At 34.3% G+C, this 23,491-nt stretch overlaps 1 protein-coding gene across 4 annotated transcripts in view; it reads right to left on the minus strand.

The window, feature by feature from the left end:
• Positions 1-23,491, minus strand: part of CFAP54 (cilia and flagella associated protein 54) — a 142,338-nt gene that overhangs the window by 111,453 nt on the left and 7,394 nt on the right. For all 4 annotated transcript variants that reach the window (XR_015697737.1, XM_087723328.1, XM_087723327.1 and 1 more), the window contains exons 6-24: positions 20,769-20,912; positions 19,834-19,947; positions 19,653-19,754; positions 18,632-18,830; positions 17,371-17,454; positions 15,861-15,973; positions 15,584-15,755; positions 14,862-14,947; positions 13,661-13,795; positions 12,525-12,669; positions 10,916-10,980; positions 9,388-9,516; positions 8,423-8,567; positions 6,092-6,166; positions 5,889-6,010; positions 4,598-4,768; positions 3,270-3,362; positions 2,211-2,396; positions 1,313-1,455 (exon numbers count right to left, since the gene is read on the minus strand). Coding sequence is in view for 3 of the 4 variants with exons in the window: in XM_087723328.1 (XP_087579454.1) it covers positions 1,313-1,455; positions 2,211-2,396; positions 3,270-3,362; positions 4,598-4,768; positions 5,889-6,010; positions 6,092-6,166; positions 8,423-8,567; positions 9,388-9,516; positions 10,916-10,980; positions 12,525-12,669; positions 13,661-13,795; positions 14,862-14,947; positions 15,584-15,755; positions 15,861-15,973; positions 17,371-17,454; positions 18,632-18,830; positions 19,653-19,754; positions 19,834-19,947; positions 20,769-20,912 (2,423 nt within the window). In the remaining variant the exon portion in view is untranslated. The remainder of the gene's footprint in view (positions 1-1,312; positions 1,456-2,210; positions 2,397-3,269; positions 3,363-4,597; positions 4,769-5,888; positions 6,011-6,091; positions 6,167-8,422; positions 8,568-9,387; positions 9,517-10,915; positions 10,981-12,524; positions 12,670-13,660; positions 13,796-14,861; positions 14,948-15,583; positions 15,756-15,860; positions 15,974-17,370; positions 17,455-18,631; positions 18,831-19,652; positions 19,755-19,833; positions 19,948-20,768; positions 20,913-23,491) is intronic.

Here is a 23,491-nt window from a genome sequence, read left to right on the forward strand (position 1 = left end):
CCAACTTCTTCTCAATTCTCCCATATCCTTCCAATAAATTTTGAATTCCAGCCAAGATATTTTGGAATTTTAAAGTTTCCTCATGGATCTGAATATTGATCCATGTTTCCAAAACAGAAGAAAGAAAAGAAAAGAAAACTAATAGCCAGTGCCAATCTAGCCTTCCCGGCCTCTTTTATTTTTTATTTTACATTGGCTTGAACACAAGTTCTTTTATGCTCTTCAAAGGAGAAGGGTTCTGTTCCCTAGCCCTTCTAACCCCTGCCAAAACAGTTCTCAGAGGCACCTGTGAAAACAATTTGTGCCCTTGGCTCTCTATCAGTTTCTGTAAACAAGTTGCAAACCCTTCAGCTACAAAGTTAGTGAAGTCAAATAAGGAAAGAAAAGAGATACGTTTCAAAAACCCCAGCCTCTGACCTCCGAGTGGCAGTGTGCTAATTTTTCACCTTCTAATATTTATCTCTGGCTTATAGGAAACAAAGTTCTTTAGGTTTCTTTTAGTGGAATTTAATAACAAGTAATAGGAAGAATTGTTAAAATAAGAAGGAAGGTTTTAATTCAGAAGTCAAAAAATAAAGCAACAAAAAGCAGAAAAAAAAATCAGTCCGTTCACTTTAAGAGGAGAAATGGAAAACATTGTGAGCACTTCAATCCACAAAGAATAGTTACAAAGAAAAAAAACTTTCCACAGCAATCCAATTAGGGTTATTTTCGCCACTCAGTTCTTTTGCTTAAGGATCTAATTTGGCTTTAAAGAAAAATTTCTTCAGGCAGTCTTTAGCAAAATAGAAAAAATATCTCACCAGATGGACTCACTTTATCTTTTCATTTCTTCCTTCGGGAGCATCCCAATTTCATCAGACTTGGGGCTACCTGTTTACCACCGGCTTGAAGCACTTCCCTTGAGTCGATCAGGGACTTTGAGATTTCCCTGAGACCAGCAAGGCTTTGTCTTCCTGATTACCATCTCTACGGGATGGTTTAGGTCTCAATGGACCATCCAGCAGCAAAAGTGTCAATGGCAGACCACACATTGTGATATCGCAACATGGCTCCTCCTTCTACAATTTCACTAGTCTTAACTTACTTGTTTTATAGGAACAGTATTTTCAAAAAAACTACATTGTTCAAAACATAACCACTGAAGAAATGTGTAATTATTAAAATATGACTATTTTTAAGACCCTATGTTTTGACAATTGTTTCTAGGTATTTAGAAACATTTGTCAAACAGTTTAAAAGTGAGACAGTATTCACTATCAAAAAATAATCATATAAACTGAATAATTTGAAAAGGAGCTCTTTTAATTACCTGTTCTGCGGTACAGACAAAGTGTTGCTTACAGAAACTATAGTGACATCAGTAACAGGAGTACAAGGCACTGTGACAAAATAATCCCAGAGTGGTTGAAATGTTTTTTTGCATAATGCATAGTTTTCAATCTGAAAAGCAGACTAAAAATATAGTTACACTTTGAAATATCTTTTCTATGCTTGTTTGAAATTATCATACATAATCAGTAAAGCTGATGACAGCATCAATAAAATGATAATCATATTCTTAGCTTTATACAAACTAAAACACAAGGTTCCTTAAAACAAAAGAGGAATTCTAGTTACATAAGGTAGCAGGATGGACAGGTTCACAATCTATTTTATATGCCTTACATTGGAACCTGTTGGAATGAAGACAAGATGCGGTAATGGAATTAAACGAAATGAAGTCAGAAATCCTAGATTACAGTAAACTTGAATAAATCAGGGTTGGTAGTGATATCTCACAAGCTAAATCTCTGGCCAGGAGGGAAGTATACAGTGAAAGATATAAGCTACAGATAAAGCAATGTAAAAAAGGTTCAGCAGAATTGGCTGCTGAGAATTTTTCCTATAAATTTTTGAAAGCTGGGTAATTTCAATTCAGAATAATGCAAAAGATACATTAAAAAAATTGTACTTTATATAAAAACTTGCAACAATATTTTAAAAATATTAAAAATACGGGATTTGCATTAAATTAGGATCCCAAAAATACTAAAATAAATAGCGTCCTTTCCTTAACAGTAAAAATATAACTGAATTACTGGGGGGAGGGGTAAAAATATTTTACTTTAGGGGGGAAAAAATCTTGTTTTTAGAGGATATGTTCTCTGAAATTGAGAGTTGGATTAGAGAAGAAATGGAGTTATCAAAGCCAAAGTATTATACGCTACCTGAATCAGGTATGTTCGGACAATAGCAATAGATAGAGGAGGATAGGCAAGAATTGGTTTAGTTGTTTCTCCAATGCTATCACCAATAATTTTTCCATCTGAGTCATAGGCTGCAACTGCAAATACATAATTTTGATTGGCCTCTAAGCCTTGTACTTCCAAGACACAAGTTTCATCAGCTGGTATCTGATAATAAAAAAAAATATTTGTTAAGATAAAAATAAAAAAACATAACAATATCAAAATAATGTTAATACCAAAGTTTTATATTTATTATGCTTTATGCTATTTCTTTGACAAAAGCCTCAAAACAACCGCACTCTCAAAAGTTTTAAAACTAAAACCAAGGTAAACATCCATACTCTAGATGGGTGTACTTTTTTCCCCATTTTAAATTTTTTATTCTCTATTATTATATAATTATATGCTACTCAATTAATCCTCAATATACAACCAAAATTGAGACTGGAACTTCTGTCAGTAAGTGAGAAGAAAATTATTTTAAGGTGGCCACATTTATATAAAAGTCAATTTTCAGGTCACATGATTTTTTTAAGGTTCTCAAACCACTGCTCATGCCTAGCAATAGCTTTGAAGAAAACTCAAACAAACTAACACCTCCATCGTTATTAAAGACATAATGTCAGGGTTCCAAATAGCATCCAAAAGTAAATCAGAGTCCCAGGCAAAGTATTGCTCAAAGTTCCAATTTATTAAGAGAGCCATGTTGGCACATCTGGGAAAACCCAAATCTGAAAGCTTCCCGATTTTCCCCACCTAGTTGAAAGTTCAAGATCTTGCCCCCACACCCACAAGTCCATCACATGGTCAAATCTCCCACTGCCATGCTGGCAGTTCCACCCATCCAATTCTGGTCAAGTGCAGAGGTGCAGAGACAAAGGATGACCTTGACTTTCTAGAAAGAATTTTGTTGTGGCTACATAGTATGTGACTCCTTACAATCCTCCCTCCCATTTTTCCACAATAGAAAATGCATAGCAGAATACTAGAAAGAATGGCAAGCCAAAGATTCAAAAGAAAAGATGGCTGACACATTACCGCTTCTGCTGTGTTCTTCAGACTGTAATTATTTAACCGAGCTTTTGGATTGCTTCCTTCTGCTACACACCCAAAAATGCTGTACCAAAAAACCTTAAAACACAAAAACAAATACATAACTGTTCTTAGTTATACAGCTAAAATTCTGCATGTGTTTAAAAACTGTCTAAATTAATGGTTTCAGAGTCATAGCTCATGGGTGATATATGATCTTCCAGCTCATTTTATGTGGCTCTTACCTTATTCACACATAGATTGACAGAATTTGGGAAGTAGTTTAACAATTCCCGAGCAAACACTAAAGTGAACAATGGCTATGTGACTATAAGACAGGTTATGAGGTGGCTCCATCCCTACTTTCACCCCTCAGAGATATTAAAATAGCTAGGTCTGGAAAATTCTTCATTTGCTACCATTGCAGATCTTCCATGCTCTCTGCTCAGGCAACAAACTGGCAGGACTTGGACTAATGGTGCAGCACACACCTGGGGAGCAGTTGCCCTTAGTCTCTCCTTGCCAGGTGCGGCACTTGTACATCTCACTCTTTCGAAGTGAGCTTGTTCAGATACTTAAGCTTAAATGTAAAGCTATGGCAATTAGAAATGATACCGATAACTGTCCAAAACCGCACATTCTTTTTAATCACATAATACAAATTGAACCACCAAAATGTTATTTTTATACTTTAATACTTTACAACTTCAATTAAAATATATTTCATTTTCCAAAAATTGCTGCACTTTCACAATATGTATATATGTAATTTTTAAAATCCTGTTGAAAGAACATTGAAAAATGATTATATTCTACCATCTAGTGGCACTTGGTTTACATTTTGTTTTGGTTTTTTGTTTTTGTTTTTGTTTTTAAATGTGCAAAAATATCAACATACAGTATGGGAGCAGTAATGTTGCTCTTTTAATATTTAATGAGAACAAAAAACATCATATATTGTAAGTGTAAAATGTTTCAATATTGGATGAAGATATTGTAGTGTATATTAAAATTCTAACAAATATTGTCTCCAGAAGTTGCCTCCAGAAGTTGTGAATGCTCCAACACTGGAAGTTTTTAAGATGTTGGATAACCATTTGTCTGAAGTGGTGTAGGGCTTCCTGCCTTACCAGGGGGTTGGACTAGAAGACCTCCAAGGTCCCTTCCAACTCTTGTTATTCGATTCTACTGTGTTTATAGCATTCAAAATATTTGTCTATATAATGAAGGCATGTCTCTCTCTAGAGTAGAACAAGTTGATGACATACTATACATAAAATCACAAGAGTGCTCCTCCCTCTTCCTCCCCCCAGCAAAATAAATAAATAAATTACCTTCACATCTGAAGCAAATGGTGCTGGCTTAAATGCCATGGAACAATTTGTCCTAAAAAGAAGTATTGGAGGTGGTGGAACTTTACTTTTCGTGCTATTTGTATGATTTAATAAAGTGGCATTCAATGTATTTTGTTCAATTTCAGTTTTCTGAATTAGAATAAATGCTTCCTAGAATTTAAACACAAATCCCAAGAAAGTAATTTAAATTTCTTTCATATGCAAAGTATAAAAGAAAAAACCAATTAAAACTAAGGACAGTTTAATAGACGGTATTAGAATTATTGCATTATTTTTCAAATGATCAGTTATTTACATTCCTGCAAGACGCAATATCTTCTTGCTGTGCTTTTGGTTTTATTTTTGTAAGATTTATAATTTATTAACAAATGCAGAAGTTCATTCAGTTTTCCAGAACTAAAATGTTGTTCTTTCTTTCCAGTTTCAGTTTGGTTTCTTCTCTTTTAATACCCTACTTATTTATGATGCTTAATTTATATCAGTGGTTCTTAACCTGGATGATATCGCCCCCCCAGGGGGCAATTTCATTTTTCAGGGTGGTGGTTGAACGAAAAGGGGCAACACGGGGGCGAAGGAACGGAAGGGAAATAAATTATTTGCACCAATATGTCCTGATGACAATTTTAAAGAAAACAAACAATGTGTTTGCATAAATTGAAGAATTATTTCCCTGTGTTGTGTTTGAGAGGTTATGTTGGGGGAGGGAGGCTATAACTTCCTCAATGGCTCAAGGGGCGATTCTTTCAAAAAGGTTAAGAACCACTGATTTATATCACTGAATTTCTCCCTGTATTTTTTGAAGTATTAGAAAACAGTGTACATGTCACCCTGGGCCTAGCTTGCAAGGGGCTTCTGAATTTTGGAATGGGTAACCTGCAGACCTAAAAGACTTAAGGCACAATTCCATCCCTACCCTCTACTCATCACAGCATGGTATGTGAATTAGCCTATAAATCACCATTCCTGCTTTATAGCAATGTAATAATTCAGCTTTCATTTAAAGTAATAAAAAGGATTTCATTATTAAGTGCCTTTGCCTAGATTTGTAGGTTATTTTTATTTTACTTTTAAAAGTACTTCTATATTGCTTTTTGATACAGAAAATTCTTGAGTAATACCTGCTATTAAAAGAATTGCTATGACAATTTTCAGGAATTTTGAGTTTGTATGGAATCTACAATTCATAAATACTGCTCCAATAAATAATCATATGAAAGAAAAATATAAATACACATCACATTTACTTAAATTAACAATATAATTTATATACCTCCAGAAGCTGATTTGCAGAATAACAATCTAATATTTCTGGAAGCATCAATGTAGCTTTCTGCATCAAATAGAGAGCTCTGGATAATTTATTCTTTTTTATTTTCTCCATTATCTCCAATTCTATAAAAACAAATTTTTGAAAGTTAATACAATTTCTTCATATAAAGTTTGATTCTGCTGGCTATTTTTACAAGTACGTACCTGTTAGACATTTTAACTTGTTTACATTCCTTGCAAGACCCTTGGCTTTTGGACTTTTGTCACCACTTTGAGTGTCTAAAAAAAAAGCATAAATGTTTGTGTGTGCATATTATATGGTCTACAATTATATAGAAACACAGAAGAAGTAACAGTTGTACAAGTGTTCCTTGCTTAATCACCACTGGTTCAGCAACCACTTGAACTTGGGATTGTACCAGTGGTGTGTTCCAGATCCCGTTCCAACCAGTATGGTTGGAACGGACCCGGTGGCATCCACATGGACGCACGCAGCGCGCGCATGCGTCTTAGCACTTCTGCAACGCTCCAGCTGCTCAGCGGAGCATCGCACAGGCGCTGTACGTGGCATGTGCATGCACAGAACCACAGAAGACTTAACAGACCGGTAAGGAGCTCAGGTAGGTGAGACGTACTGCCTGCAACCCACCACTGGATTGTACTGAACAAATGGTACTGATGACTGGTTCTTGAAGTCCCAGCCCTCACAGTCTCTCTGCGGTCATGTGACTGCAATCTGAGCACTCAGGGCCCAGTTCACTATTACACCATTGTAACCACCTGCTGTCACATGATCACCATTTGCAATCTTCTTTGCCAGCTTCCCAGAAGCAAAGTCAATGAGGAAGCCAGAAAATCGTAATGGCTGACCACATGAAGTCCTCATTTAACAACTGACTGTAATTTGCTTAAAGACAGCAAACAGGAAGTGCCAGAACTGCCATGATTAAGCTTTACGACATATTGGAAATTCTGGTGCCAATTGCTGTTGTTAACCGAGGGTAGGTTTTGGAATATTTACCTTCTGATTTTTCTTTCAAGTAGAAGCTACAGCTTTCAAATGCAGTTTCTTTTATATGCCCTCAAAACTGATCTAGCAGATTATTCAAAATGTTTTTTTAAATAATATCTAATATCAATAGATAATAATCTATGTATTGTTTTTTTAAACCAGAGATTTGATTATTTGAGGATAGGTGCCAAACATCTGTGCTTCTCAAACTATAACCCTGAAGTAATGAAGGAACCAAGTCTGCTCAAATGTCAAATAAATGCTTAGGTTGTATATAATTATTTCAGAAGAACTGCAAAATAGACTTTTTTTACTATCGATGTACTGTGATTATCACAAAACATCAATGACCTGGATGAACTGAAAATAGTGAAACTTTGTCCCTTTTTTTAAACAGGATTAGATGTTTGTTCTAGAACTAACTCATATACTGCAAAGCACAGTAAAATATAGCTTGCTGTATTAACACTTACATGACATAAATATATAATGGTACCTTAAATGGTAGGTGACATGGTTTGGGTGTCCATTAAGACTCTTTTTTCTTTCATTTTTCAAATTATTTTATATTTCTTTTTCAATATTTACTCTGGTTTATATTTATAACTGTATTTTATTCTTATTCAAGAAAGGAGAATCATTAATAATCTGAACCCATGCTTGGTGGTCTCTGGTCCAGCTTTATCTATTTATCTGTCCTAACTGCTTTATCTGCTTCTCTGTCCTAGTTTTCTTAAAATAGTTACACTACTACCCTGACAGATTGGTTGTTTCATATACCCCAAATAACTATAGGACCCCTCCTAATGGCAGGCTTTTGGACACAAATAAAGAAAAGTCTGCTGTTTCACTGGAGTACATACTTGCATCTTCCAGTGTACCTTACTGCCCATTTTTTTCCTCCCCTTTGCTAGGCAGACATTCCTTCCATCGAAGACTCATCTTGTTCTTCATATCAACTTCTTTCCAACCTAGAAATATCCAGCCACTTCCTCAACTCTGATGCTATTCTCTACCCAACTCTGTTCACTGACCACCTATTTTTTTAGACACAAAGGCTGCAGTTGAACAAGATGGGCATTTTGATTACATACAATCAGAAAAAAATGTGACAGGTCTCCATTATTCAGCTAGATTTGTATATAAAAAGCATAGAAGCGTCTTTACAAAAGAAAAAAGACAATATAATTTATTTCAGACTTGTAAACATTGAGCAACAGTGGCCACGTTAGAAAGTCTCTAATATGTGGCATAAGCAAAGCAAATATTTACCTGGATGGAAAAATATCATTTTTTACAACTTTATCCTGGAAATACATAAATACTATTCACTAAGAATAGTACCATGATTAAAAATAATCTGGATCCATAATAAATAAGTAATAAAGACATAATAAATAAATACTAAACATTTCAAAAGTTATATTTTCATCTTTATGAAACATAATAAAATTGGAATGGTCCTCCAGTATGAAATGTGAAATATGAAATTCCCAAAAAGTGTTTATATCACCTTTACCTACCTTGAGTTGCAATAAGTAGTTTAACTGCTAATCGGTGCTGAGCCTGAATAAGTTCAATGTGTAGATCCATAATAAAATTGTTTCCTATTGATGATCTTTCATTCTCAGATGATAATGTTTTATTCACAACCTCATCTTCTGTAATCTGATTGAAAGAAAATTTGCCAATTCATCTTTATATATTTTAGGAAGCATTTTTTTCAAAATGGCTATTTCAGCTTTCTTTTGGAATATTTTACTAGTTCTATTAAAACAATTAAAAATCAAGAGTAATAATTAGTATAACACAAATCACAAGTATGAATAAAAACAAATCATAAAGGGTTTTTTGGGGGTGATGCCCACAAAAAAACAGAAAAAAAATATTTTCTAACTCAGAAATAAGTTAGTCATCATAATTAAATACTGTGTTTCTTTTAATATACTGTTCCAAGAATAACTAGAAGGGTTAGATTTTTTTTTTAAAAACTCTGACATTTCAATTTCAGCTTTATTCTTAATTTTTGTAATAATGCTGTGTGTTTCTTTTCAGTACTTTTTTTAGTAGAACCATGATTAACTATATTTTAGATTGTTGTCTTGCTGAAATATCCAACTGGTTTTCAGTTTCTTTACTGGCTAGGGGAAATTAACTGGTAGGATATGTTGCTATTTAATTGGATTCATTGCTTATTCCACTTGCAGTACATTTCCTATCCTATCCTATCGGCTACTATATAATCCCAAAGCAAACAGAGCTAACCATGTTTAATTAGTTTCTTCAAGTGCTTATTCTTTTCCTCCAAATATACATTTGTGTTTCATCAATTCATCATGGTTTTCTCGTCTGTACTTTCTGACAAAGGTGAGAAAAAAAGTATCCTTCTGACTATGCTGCCAAAACTATAAGTAATCAGTGGACAATTGCTCAGAGACAGTTAGATTTTTAGCTAATCTGCAGAGATCTGTTACTTCAAACATCTTACCTTTTTACAATAATTATCAAGCACTGATGTCCCATCAGGTAAAACTGTTAGTACATGAGCTTGATTAATTGCTTTAATTGCTCGGTCAATATACTCATAAGCCAAAAATAATTGTTCTTGGGGAGGTTTCTGAAATATATCCATACATTTGATTAATGTAGACAAAAATGAGAGAAAGGCAATTAATTTTTGCTTCTAAGATTTTATTTTAAGGACTACAGAGAAAACCAAGAGAAATAAAAAGACATCTATTATTTCCAGTTGTTAATTTGGGGAAATTGTGAAACTCTAAGTCTTAAGCAAAAGAAATACATTCTGAGCAGCACCACTATATTAAATACAGCTGAGTTGGTTAAAAATTCCAGTGGAGACTAGTTAACAACCTCAAGGTAAATTGATATGTTTAAAAGACTTTCTTTCTGGACAAGGACACATAACATTTTAAAAAGAGTGAGAGACAAAAGTATGCATGGGGTCCTCCCTAACCGCTCAGTGGCAGAGACCAGTTACTAAGGAGGGCACATTGTAGGAATGAGGAGGTATAGAGTGTGAGGGCTCTGGCTGGCCTTGAGAGCTATTATTTAAGTGCCCCCTCCCCCCCCCCCCCGGAGTTTCTCCTCACACTTTGCATTGATAGATTGACATATGAGGATAGCTGGGTGAGGGGCAGACTGATGAATGCCAGATTGGTTAACAAAAAGGCTCCACCCCTCTTTATTTGTGAACTCTCTGGAGAGAACAAGTCAGAGACCTCACTGACACCAGAGAGTGGAGTTTTCCTCTCAAAAATATGTCTAGCCAAATTAAGACTCTGAGCCCAGCCAAGACCTAAGGGAATGTATATGCCCAATTATCAAGGAATCATTTCACTCTGTTGACCCTGAGGAAGTGGACAGAGTCTTTGGAGCTATCAGTGCAACTATCTGCTTATTAAGATTCTTGTCCCTCCTAGCTGGTGAAAGCCTCCAAGATGGTGACATGCAGATGGATCTAGGTAATGATTAATACTGCAAGTGGGGATGTACCTGGCACCATTTAAGAGTGAATTAGATTGGCTAGAGCAGATAAAGGTTCTTTTGCTTTTGTTTAATAGAAGATAATTCAATTTAAATTTTAGCTGTTCCAAAAGCTATTCTTCTTAATAGCCATGCCACAGAATGAAAAGACTAAAATAAAATCTTCTTTCTTCACCAATCACTGAACTAGAGGGCTATTACTGATTCAGCATGTGAAATTCTTAAAGGAAAAATCAGTTGGTCTATAATGTGGGAATTTGTCTCTATTTTGGATTTTACATGAGTTAGAAAAAAAAAGAGTGTAACTCTTTTCTTTGAAACTAACATTTCACATGCTGAATTCTTATTTCTGGACTGAAACACAGCTAGCCTTTCCAGTATTTAGTTATCTTCTCTTTTTTGGAATAAACTTTTTTTAATTACAGTTTTCACTTGGTACTGTATCAGTGGTTTTTCAAAATTATAGGCAATCTACAAATATTAATCTATAGTAGTTGTTAAGGGAAAAATACCTGTATTAATGAAGGAATGTTACTGGTGCAGTATTCTGAAAACATAGAATCGTCTTCTGCTAAAACTGCAATAAAGGATAAAGTAAAATAAAGATTTTTAACCATAAATGAAATGTAGGCTACAATAGGCCTGTAGTCTCTCATAAAATACCTGTAACTGGCTCTGTTTGTAATTGAGTAACTCAGTAATTGAGATAACAATAGCACTTTGAGTTATATACCGTTTCACAGTGCTTTACAGCCCTCTCTAAGCGGTTTACAGAGTCAACATATTGCCCCCAACAATCTGGCTCTTCATTTTACTGACCTTGAAAGGATGGAAGGCTGAGTCAACCTTGAGTCTGGTGAGATTTGAACTGCCAAATTGCAGGCAGCCAGCAGGCAGCAGAAGTAACCTGCAGTACTGCACTCTAACCACTGTGCCACCATAGAGATATTACATATGGTAGCCTAATGGCTACATATTTAAATTTTAAAATGTGTTTACTTTAGACAGTTGCCTTGAAAATAATCACTTCCCAGAAATTTTATTTCTGACAACCTTTGCCAGGTAGCACTTTTTTTCTGAGAACCTGTTCCAGGAAGCACTTTCAGCTCCATCCTACTACAATTGTAGTGATGTTCTTTGTCTCACTTGGTTTAAATGGCCCAAATTGATTATTGGATCCAGCTAGCTTAGTCTATTGGGGAATGGGGGGGGGGACATACTTGGTCTACTGGAAAGGCTATCTAGAGCAAAGAGGTCATGGGAAGCAGACATGGGTGTGTCACAAATTGTGTAATACTTTCATGACCAATATTCTAACAAGCCCCATCCTTGACAATTACCAGCATTACAAGAGTTTGACACTGCTAAAACTCTTTGAGAGTACCAAACTGCTCACACATAGTGCACACATATCCTTCTATGGGATAGAAAGCATCTGAGAAAACAACACACCAAGGGGAAGTGACCGTTCCTCATCAGGCATACAGGACATAAAGGAGAACAAATAACTTCCTAATCAGGGGGCTGGCAGTTGCCTCTAGAGATGCAGCTGGGTTGCAGAACACCTTGTGTGATTTGGGGAAAATAACGGCAGAAAAGGGAAGCAACAGACGTTTCTCATAACCCACAGTTTTCCCTGTGAACTTAGAAGGGGAGGCAGAGTCTGATGGGGAGAGTGACGTAATGGTAGATGGGAATGACTTTGGAAGAGGACAAGGCGATGCAGCTAAGGGAACAGACAGACAAAAGGCAGCTAAGCCTGCAGCAGGAATGTGGGCAGGGCAAGCGGCTTAGAAGAGGTCCTCTGTAGTTTCTTGGGCTATAAAAGAGATGGTGGGGGAGAGGTACTTTCAAACATGCAAGATTCAATTTATGTACTTTTACAATAGAGTAGAATTAGCTCATCTAATTATATTTTCTGTCTGGTCTAACACATAAGACTGACACAAACAGATTGCAAGATATTATTATTAGCATACTGATGACACTTCATCCTATACTGGCAGATGGCATCTCCTAGCTTCTTCATATAGATGTTAAATAAAATAGGGTGAGTTTAATATTTTATAACACTACATAGCATTATTATGTGTTGTCAACTAAATTGTAAAAACCATGTACCTGGTATGTCTTCAGATGTGAAGTCTGCAATATTTTCCATCACTGATGTCAGCCTTAATGATATCTCAGCTATTAATACAGGATTAGTGGTTCCAAGATTAATGGTGTGAATTACTTCATTAATTACATAAAGAATGTGGAGCCACTAGGCAAATAAATAAAATTAAAGCCAAGATTGTTAGAAATTTATTATAGAATTTACAAATAGGAAATAAATACAGTTAGTCTTCACCTTACAACAATTCACTGAGTGACTGTTCAAAATTACAAAGGAACTGAAAAAAATTACTTATGACAGTTTTTCGCACTTACAACTGTGGCAGCATCCTATAGTAACATGATCAAAATATGGTTGCTTGGCAGCTGGCATGTATTTATGATGGTTACAATGTTCCAGGGTCATATGATCAACTCTTGTGACCTTCTGAAAAGTCACAATTGGGAAGTCAATTCACTTAATAATTATGTAGCTAACTTAATTGCAGTGATTCCCTTTTTACAATTGTGGCAAGAAAAGTCGTAAAATTCACTTAACTACTGTCTTGCTTAGCATTGGAAATGTTGTGCTCGTGCTCAATGGTGGTCTTATGTCAAGAAATTCCTGCATACACACAATGCACATACCAAGATAATTTTGCTTACTCATAGTTTTTGGCCAGGCAATCAGTGCAATTACAGATGCCCGTTCCCACTTACCCAAGGCAAAAGCTAGGGAAAGGCTAGGAAGCTTACCCATTAAATTTCAATTTAGTCAACAGTCCATTTAATATTTCTATCCCATAGTTTCTGACATTTATCGAATCCTATTGCATATCCAAAGTTTTTAGCCCACACAACTATTACTTCCTAAGGAACTCCTTTGTTAAATCAAGCTGAACTGTCCAGAATTGCTCCAGAGCATTTCTATGTCTGTAGTCTTCTACATGCTCAGCTTTTAGCTAATTACATATGGCTTCCTTGTCCTATATGGCATATCATAAGCAAATTGAACTTAATTTTACTTACAGAAATTATCTTAGTTATACTAGGCAGAGTTTAAATAGCAAATACCCACTTCAAAATCAATAAGTTAGCTGATTATATGTATGTAACTTCATATTGATCTGCGAGTTTAAAACTTTATGATAAAAGATTACCTTGAGTGTTTGGTATTTATGAATGAACTTTAAGAAGTTTCTTCCACTCATCTGGATCTTTTGAATTCCCACTTTACACTTTTGCCACAAAAACATGGTTGCATCAATTATCATTTCTCTGGCCGGGAGGTGAACCTGAAAGATAAATATTTTTCAAATGCTCCTTAAAAAATAGTTGTCAAGTACTTTTCTATTCGATAAGTTACTTTTCTCCAAATGCCTGATTCTCATTATTCCTTCAGTAATTGAAAGACCTGCATATTTGCATCCCTCACAAAGTACTTATCAACAATGTTAAATTTTTAAAATGTGCAAAAATGTCAGAAATCAAAACTATATTTCGATAAAAGTACTTTGCATTTTATTGATTCATATTATGATTTTGTAATATCATATACTGTTTTTCAACTTTAAACATATTTATTTTAGTTTTTAATTTCAGATGCACTTGACATACATTGCTGTTTGAAGCTGATTAGATCACACTCTTTCTTTCAAAGTTACTCAGTGGTAAGCTCAGTGCATGCTGAAAAAATATTGAAAAGATCAGAACACTTTCAGGTATTCTTGTCTGGCTCAATTTATGCTAATTCAAATTGCACTTCATTTAGATTTTGCTTAGTGTAACCGTTTTCATTTATAAATTATGGACTGAAGTTAACCACAATTAAATAAACCACATATTAGAAAAATATCTTAGTCCAATCTTTTTTAACAAAGTGACCCAAAGAAGTTAAAATGGTAGGAATATTACTCATCTTAGACTATATTCTTTTGTATCAAGAAGGAACACAAATCCAATAGAAAAGAATATATATATAGCATAAAGTGGAACTCCTGGGATTTTTTTTAATTGAGGGGGGAGGCTGTTCCTGGAACCTGCTTATTTTCTTGCAGAGCTTTCACTATCATCATTGCAAAGGAGGTGGTGAACATACCTAATATTCCTTCCTTCTCCTATCTTCCCCACAACAACATGCCTCTGAGGCGGATCAAAATCTTAATGTCACTGCACATGAAAAACTCAACCAAAGTTTCAACAAAGAAATTGTTAACGTTTTAGATCAAACTGAATACAAAAATGCTAGGGGATAACTGAAATCAGGCATCAACAGAAGCATAGAGATAAACCACATTTACACCCCATATACAAGTTAACACTTCCATTTCATATACTTTATACCAATGATTTTTACTATACCTCTTCAGATTTACAGACAGAAGAATAAAGAGTCCTTGCCAGCAGAAAAAGATCATCAGTAATTTTTGGTGGTTGTACTGGTCCTTCTGGAGTTGCAATTTATTTTAAACAGAAAAAAAATCAATATTATATTTACATATTTGTAAAATTCAAATTCTCCATTTGTTAGGGTTAGGTTGAAAATGAACATTATGAAAATGAAATAGAGTTTCAATTTTATATATTTCTTTTTGAATAAAATTAACAAAATGGGAATAAATCTATATGTAACAAAATGCCAACTTAAATAAGAATTCACTTTTTTTTTTAATAACAGCAAACTATAACACATCAGCAACAAAAATATTCTTTTTCCTCCAATCTTTTTTATTTCATCTTCTGTGTGAAAATATAAGTCTGTGATTTGTTTCTTTTTAATAGAATGTAATATAATAGCTTGATCAAAACTAAAGTAATAGCCTGATCCTGTTGTGCCATCAATTCATGCGTTCAAGGTTTAAAGTAGACATTACTGCAGCATTTCTAGACTATTAACACAATTTAAAACCAAATGTAATACCAATATACTAGTACTGGAACAAGGTCACTACTGCAACATATTAATTTAATGTTCACTAATTTAGAAATCCCAAATAAAGGATTATTTTATTTATCAGAAAGACCATATTTTAACTAAATTAATGAAATTCAGCAAATCACTCTAGTGGTAATTTGTAACCCACCTGAAAACCCTATATATTTTTTTCCTGGATTACGAAAAACAGCTGTTTCTCGGATAGTATCTCCTTGAATGCACAAACCATGTCTTGCTTTTCTTATGGTCAATAAATTCTGCATTAGAAGTAGTAGTTTGACTTCTGCTTCTGCTTTCTTCCACACTGGATTGCTTTGATTCTAATATATAGAGAAATAAGAATTAATATAGGGCTTATTATTATTTTTAAATAATGAAATTACATGATCTATGATAGTATTATAGAACTTAATAAAATTCATTACCTGAAGAAATAAATAAAACAGTACAATTGCATGATCAAACGAATCCCATTCCTCATAACTGAAGACTATCTTAATAAACCTAAATGCAGCATCTGCGGAAATACCATTTTTTCCTGTAAAAGTAATATAAACAGTTTAAGAAAATTCCACTTTTTGTAAACTGTAATAAAAACCCACAGTGTTTTAAACTGTTATGTCCATATTACTAATTTTGCTCAACCGTACATCTTCAACTGCATATCATGTCATAATCATAATTTTACTTCGTTGATATACAGTAGGCTACAAGTAATCCTCAGGTTATGATGACAATTATGGTCATAATTTCACTCAATAAGTAATGTTGCAAAACACATTATATAGCTACATCACTGAGAAACCGAAATCCCAGGTAGTTCTGGTTGCCATCATAATCCCAGACATGTGGGTTGTTAAGTGGAAAAGATGCAGGAATTTCAGGTAAGAGGTGCAGGCCTACTGAAAAAGTTTGGGAAATTGCCATGGGAAGCTGGGGTAGTTAGGAGAGGATTGATGAGGACTGGTGCAAGTCACATACTAGTCACAGAAGGCTAGGGAAGAGCTTGGGATGGCTGGTGCAAGTTATGCATGAGTTGCAGGAGACAAGTGGCAGTTGAAACAGAATTCTTTGCAGATGGGGAGGGGGAGTAGAATGTCTAATTCCTTAGAATCAGAGTGTTTTAATCTCTCTATTTAAATATTGTATAAGAAATGCTAATGATCTGATAGTCATTTCAAAAAAATCCTTTCTTAGCAAGCACCTAGAAGCCAAGATGAACATACGTGCCAAATTTCAAGTTTGTAGACTTTACGGTTCTGGAGATTTTATGATTATGTTTGAGTGGTATTTCGCTTTTATATATATAGATAAGCTAGTTGGACATTTTCAGGTTGAAGATGGACTCCAAAACTTCCATTCCCAAACTTACTGCCAGTTTTTAGAAGACAGTTTCTTCAAGCAGTGGTACAGGAAAAAGTCTGCATCTTTCAAGAAGACCATGATTTTTAAGCAGGACAACGCTCTATCAAATGAATTGAAGTACTCCACTGGCGTGGCTAGCCAGTAAAAGACTTAAAGATGAAAGAATGGCCTCCTTCCTCACCTGTTATTCTATTTATTATAGCAACATATTATACTTTTTATTATGGTATTTTCATTTTTTCCTGTTGTATCTTTTTCATCTTTTTAAAACTCTTGTCATGTATTTTTAATAATGTATGTATTTTTGTGTTTTGTTCCTTTTGTTCTTTTTGTTATTTTAAAAGCTATAAACATGTATAAAAATAAATATAAATATATGGTCACCTAAACTGCCAAATTACTGGTTATTTATTTTTCTTTTTAACAGGGGGCATAGAAGATAATTTAATCGGTGTCAAAACATTTTTATCTGCACTAAAATTATAATTATTATGACCTTATAAAGGACTATCTTCCATAAATGTTTCATCATTTTAATAAATAAAGCACTGTAAAAATTTAAAAAAATACCTGCTAATATCTGCTGCATAAGTGATGAGGTAGTTATTATTGAAGGAACGTCAGAAGTGTTAATTGAAACATTGATGCCACCACCTTAAAGAAAAAACCATAAATCTCTTTAAATACTATATATTATTTAATACCTGTTCAATTCCTTGACTTGACAAAAGTCTACAGAAATGTCCTTCCTCAACCATTGCCCCCACATGGCCACTTTACACCTGACCAGCACAGTCTAGTACTTCTTAGAGATTGTTAATGGGAATATCCACAAAACAGAAGGCCACATACATGTTAGTAGACAAAAAAAATGCTTGCTGGATCAGGAGTTAAGCTCACAAGCACATTACAGAAGTCCCTCCCAGATTTGCTGTTTCCTAGCTACCAGCAAATTCTCCCTGTATGTTTTAGGCTTAAGATGCACAAGTATCAGCCAATGTATAAGAAACATTTAAAAAAACATGCAGAGAGAAAGAAGTCCCAGAACTGGCATAGCAACTGCAAGATCAACTTGGGGATTCTAAGGCTTGAGGACAAGACTCAACTTAGACAATGAGATCATTTCCTAATAAACACCTTTTCATTTTTCTATAATGTGCCAGTTGAAAGCCAAAGGGTATTTTTCAGGTCTGATTTGCTTTCTCTTCTCCCACAGAGGTAGAAATTATATTTCAGCTTACCCACAATTCTAAGCAGGCAACACTTATTTAAATCTTAGATACCTGGAAAATAATTTCCTACTCTTTCACAATTCAAGTTGTCAACCATGGAATATTGATCAAACCACTGTCTCTTCTAACACAGAAAATGTTACCTAATCTGATAATGAAACATCTGCAAGCAAACAATCAGGTTCAGAGAGCATCAAGGACCCTTCAGATCAACCTTGAGATAGGTGGGTAGGTAGAGTAGGTAGGTAGGTAGGTAGGTAGGTAGGTAGGTAGGTAGGTAGGTGGGTGGGTGGGTAGGTGGGTAGGTGGGTAGGTGGGTAGGTGGGTAGGCGGGTAGGCGGGTAGGCAGGCAGGCAGGCAGGCAGGCAGGCAGGCAGGCAGACAGACAGATATCTTCATTCTCTTTTATTGATATCAGTCTGATTTCCCTATTCATTAAACATCATAGTTATTTTTTAGAACCCTAGTAATCGAAATCCAGACATCTGGAAACTGGCCTGTTTGGGGAAAGTTAACCTCTGTTAATTTTATACTGTATATAGTTCTGAACTTCTTTTTTTTTCTTAGCATTCTATCATATATTATATATAAACGATTACCATCAAGAATATCCGCGCCTGCAAAACAGAGTTCTGAAATAATGTCACGCACTTCTATTTCATCGGGAACAGAGGGTCCAGGAATAAGGATCCGTCTGTTTTTATCAAACAGAGCTTCCATAATGGCAAGAAAAATTGATGAATTGCAATCAAATATTTCCATTAGCAACCGTTCTGTGATGGTACGAGGCCAAGGCATCTAAAATAAAATAATATCAAGGATCATGTTGTATTTCAAATAAATTGAACTATAGTAATACATATAGTAATACAGTTACCATGACTGCTGAATGTTATATTGTAGAATTCGGTGTCAAGCGAAACTTGGCTGCCATTTTTAATCCATTATAAGAAGCAAAATGTTACAAACCTGATTCTTTTTTTAAAAAAAAAAGAATTGTTGGGAGGGAAAGACAAAACATGCTGCAAATAGTGTGCATATGTATAACACACTATGCCATTTAATTATTAAAGCTCATTAAAGCCTTTATACCAATGGGAGAGGCAAATGAGTAAGATTCAAAAGGCTAGTAGTAAAAGTTTCTACAGCCAGGCATTGACAGCAACTGGATTCTCAATAAAAATTCCTTTCTGGAGTTACAGCCTTCTGAAAGCCAGATTCCCCTGAGAAATCTACACATCAGGTAGTGGTTTCAAATACATTAGTGCTTATTTGTAATTTCAGTCAGCACGAAAAAATAACACCTGGCAGAATGAAGAGTTAGGTTCCAATGCAAATATCTCTTTTTAAAGAGTTCCATTTTTCAAGAAGGGACAGAATCAATATTATATCAATAATATAAAGCCTTCAGTTGAGCCCCAAATCTTTACAAAACAGGTATTCTAATGCTATAATTTCTATCTACTCACCTGAGAATAAGTCTCACTGAGCTCAAAGGGATTTAGTTACAGACAGACAGACAGACAGACAGACAGACAGACAGACAGACAGACAGAAAGGAAAGTCACCTTCATGAGTTCCTATTCCTGGCCAGGACAAGCCAACATTCCTAAAACTTACATGCTGTGCTTCTTTCAGATTAGCTTTTATTCTTGGTCTCAGAACTCCTTTTGGTCGCCTTCTTGGTTCAAATACTGTTCTTTTAAAAATCATTGCTGCCATCTGGCTCAAAGTGAAGAAATACATAATTATTATATTACTTCTGTTTTTAATTATGGTAATCTTTATGAAAACTATGTACCTTTACAGTTGCTTCTTTGAATTTTTTCTTTGTTTCTGTACTCAGAGGTGATGAACTCATAAACTCCATTTGCTTTAGTTCATCAATTTTAATCAAACCACGCCGTGCAAATACCTACAACATAATACATTCATTCATTTATTAAACACACTCTGAAACTTTCGCACGTTTGAAATTTTGCCTTTTTAATAAGAAAACAACAGATAGAGAAAGGAAATGGCAATACTGTCTGTCCATTTTAACCTAGCAGTCCGATTGATGTTATATGCAACACTCCACATCCTATCATAGAGACACATTGCAAGTACTAAAGGGAACAAGGCTGGGAGAGGATTTTGGGAACACTGGCAATACCTGGGATGCAAATGTCATTCTGCTCAAATGTCCCAATTAACTTGACTCCATGAGCAAATAGACAGAGCAAAACTGGAAACACATTAGGGAGACTACATTGGGCATATAACAAATAATGAATAGGGAAAAAAGCAGATGAGAATTTAATTTATAGGCAGGATAGAAAAAACTTGTTTGATTAGTAATACCAAAAACAATCAATGTCCCATGGTAGCAAGAAATTAGAAGGGACAAATAAAAATGATGTCCCTACTAATTTAAAAAAGTAGTAATAAGCTGGTTGTGCATTGAAACCCAAATCTGATAACACTTATAAGTCAAAAGAATGGGGAGCAAAAAAAGGAAAAATGCCATAGGCACTTAATCAATTTCCTATAAAGAATGCATTAAAATCCTAAATTTCCACGTACATGATTTCTATCCTAAATGTAGACTGATAAATCCCAAATATTAATGTAAACTATTCCTATCCTAAATGAGGAATATAACACAAAAGAACTCCTTCTAGCTATGCTTTAGAGAGCAGTTCAAACAGCAGTATCTTTTATATTTTTAATAAAAGTTAAAATAGAGATTATTACCTCTCCATGTATACCAGATTGGCAATCATAGTAACACTGACAAACAGCAGCATACAGAGTGGCTCTCCATGTCAAATAGTGTACAGCTAAAAGTGGAATTGATGATTCCATACATACTGATGCCCACAATAAATATTCCAGCACCTATTAAAAAATGATCCCTTTATTAATAAGCCAGACTGATTATTATTTTGACATTTTAATATATGCATTTCAAATTATAGATCGAATTTTGACTACTTTTGGCTACCAAGCTTGAGTGTATAAATCACAAACCTTCTTCAGATATGTTGTTTGTCGCTTAAGTTTAGTTAATACCCTTACATTCTCTTCTCAAATACAACACAACTTCAGAGACAATTGACTCTTCCCAGGTTCAATCATAAAATTAGGGACTAGTGTTTTCACATAAAGAAAGTCCTAAGTCATATCTCAAATTTCAGTTTTAAATTGAAGGGAGGGACTGAAGGCTTGCTTTATTTTAATGATAATTAGGCCCTTGGAGTATTTAGAATATAGGAGTATACATATTCAAATTCTTCATTTAGAGCTAGTAACTAGTAGTTAAATACAAAGATAAAATGATGGTTACTTCTAATAAAGTATCTTTATCAATACAGAAACACCCAGTGGTGGGATTCAACCAGTTCGCACCACTTCAGGAGAACTTTTTAACTTTCTGAGCAGTTTGGTGAACTGGTTGTTGGAAGAAATCATTAGGGCAGAGAACCAGTTGTTAAATTATTTGAATCCCACCACTGGAAAAACACTTTTTTCTGGTGTATCTCTTTTTCTAATTCATTCATTAAGTTATCAGAGAATGATAGTTTAACTTGTCCTGCCTGGCCAAGAAAACTATAGGAACTAGACAAGGCAATTACCAGAAATCAATACTGAATCGAAGGAACATGTGCGCATCCGCACACCCATAGACACCCACATATATACGTATGTACGTATTAATCATTACTAAATGAGAATGCTTTTCATGAAATGACAAATTGATCAGAAAAATACTAATTTTGCTACATTCAAAATAGAATGTCAAGAAAGTTAATTTAATCTCTATGTACACATTTGGATACTAAAAAGAGAAAAATCTATCATTTTTGTTAAGAGCAATTGCCTGGTCCCCAAAGGCAAATCAAAATTTAGATACTGGAAGAGAATTAATGATATTTCTCCTTTTATAATGAAAATTTATTGGTTTGTCTGATTTCTAAAATTAATATTTTTTTTGTTTAAAATTATCCTACATAGTAATGAAGGCGACTACAGTACAGTATCTTTTTAACCAACTCTTTTCAAGTTAAAGACAAAAAATGTAATTATGAAAAGTAGCCACTAGATGGCACTAGACTTCAACCTAATACAATAAGAGTCTTCTATATAACCATGTAATTTTTATATTGCAAATTGCTGCATTCTATTTTTATATACTAAGTTTATTTTGAATATATGAAAGCACAAAATAATAACAATATGAACAGGAATATATATATATATATATATATATATATATATATATATATATATATATATATATATATATATATATATATATATATATATATATATATATATGTGTGTATGTATGTATGTATGTATGTATGTATGTATGTATGTATGTATGTATATATATATATATATATATATTATATTTTATAAATATTCCATGATCCCATCTTTATAGTTCTGAACCCATCTTAGTTCTCACATTCTTAAGGCAAGTTTTATACTCTTTATTTAAATACTATTATTTGCTTTTGAACTTCCCTAAAGAGCTACCAGCCCTATGTAGTCAGCAAAAAGAAAAAGAAAAAATCAAAACTTTAAATTGCTTTTAAAGAAAAGTGGATTCATAGCCCAGCAAGTCCTAATTTGACATTTTGTTCACAAATCAACCACAAATCAAAAGGGGCAAGATAAAATATTCTGAATCAGTTTTTTCCATAGCCTTGCTGATAATATCATGCTTTCTCCTGGCATGAGATAAGAACTCTCTCAACAGTCACAAAGGGCAAGTACATATTCTTGTAACAAAAAACACCATCACAAGTCATTTAGCCCAGAAGTGTCCAATCTTTGCTGACCGGCGGGGGAAGAGAGGAAATGGTTCCGTGTGAGTAGCAGGCACACACGCTTGCATGCACAGCTCCGTTTGCGCAAGCGTAGACACAAATGAAGCGTCACACGTAAGCGTGAGTACCTGTTGTTCATGCAAATGGAGCTGTGCACCTGCCATTCACAAGGCCCAATTCCAAACAGTACCAGTACCAGGTCATGGCCAATGATGCACAAGACTCTTTTGGAGCTTTCCTCAAATACTAATGCATATTTAAATACAAAGACAATAAATATGATTAATAAATAATACATTAAAATGACAAGGCAGTCATTCTGAAAATGGATTCCCAATTTTCTTACTTGTTTCTAAACCTGATCCGTGCCAAAGCATTCCCCCCACCTTTTATAAGTGAAGTTTCTCTTCTGGAGCAAACATATCTATCTTCCTAATTATCTCTATAGATGTGTGGGTTAAAAGTTTCCTATTCAAAAAATAAGTTTTGATTTCTTATTGTTATGTAAGGAATGCATTTTAATAATATATATTTGTAATGCAAATAAAGGTTCAAACATTTCCCAACACACAATGAACAGTAATTTTAAAAGTATTGTGATAAGGAACAAGCAGACAGATAAATGCTTATATTTTATTTTAT

This window comes from Thamnophis sirtalis, unplaced genomic scaffold (assembly GCF_051295495.1).
Source record: "Thamnophis sirtalis isolate CommonGarterSnake01/CBP01778 unplaced genomic scaffold, rThaSir2_p1.2 scaffold_9, whole genome shotgun sequence".
Lineage (NCBI taxonomy): Eukaryota > Metazoa > Chordata > Lepidosauria > Squamata > Natricidae > Thamnophis > Thamnophis sirtalis.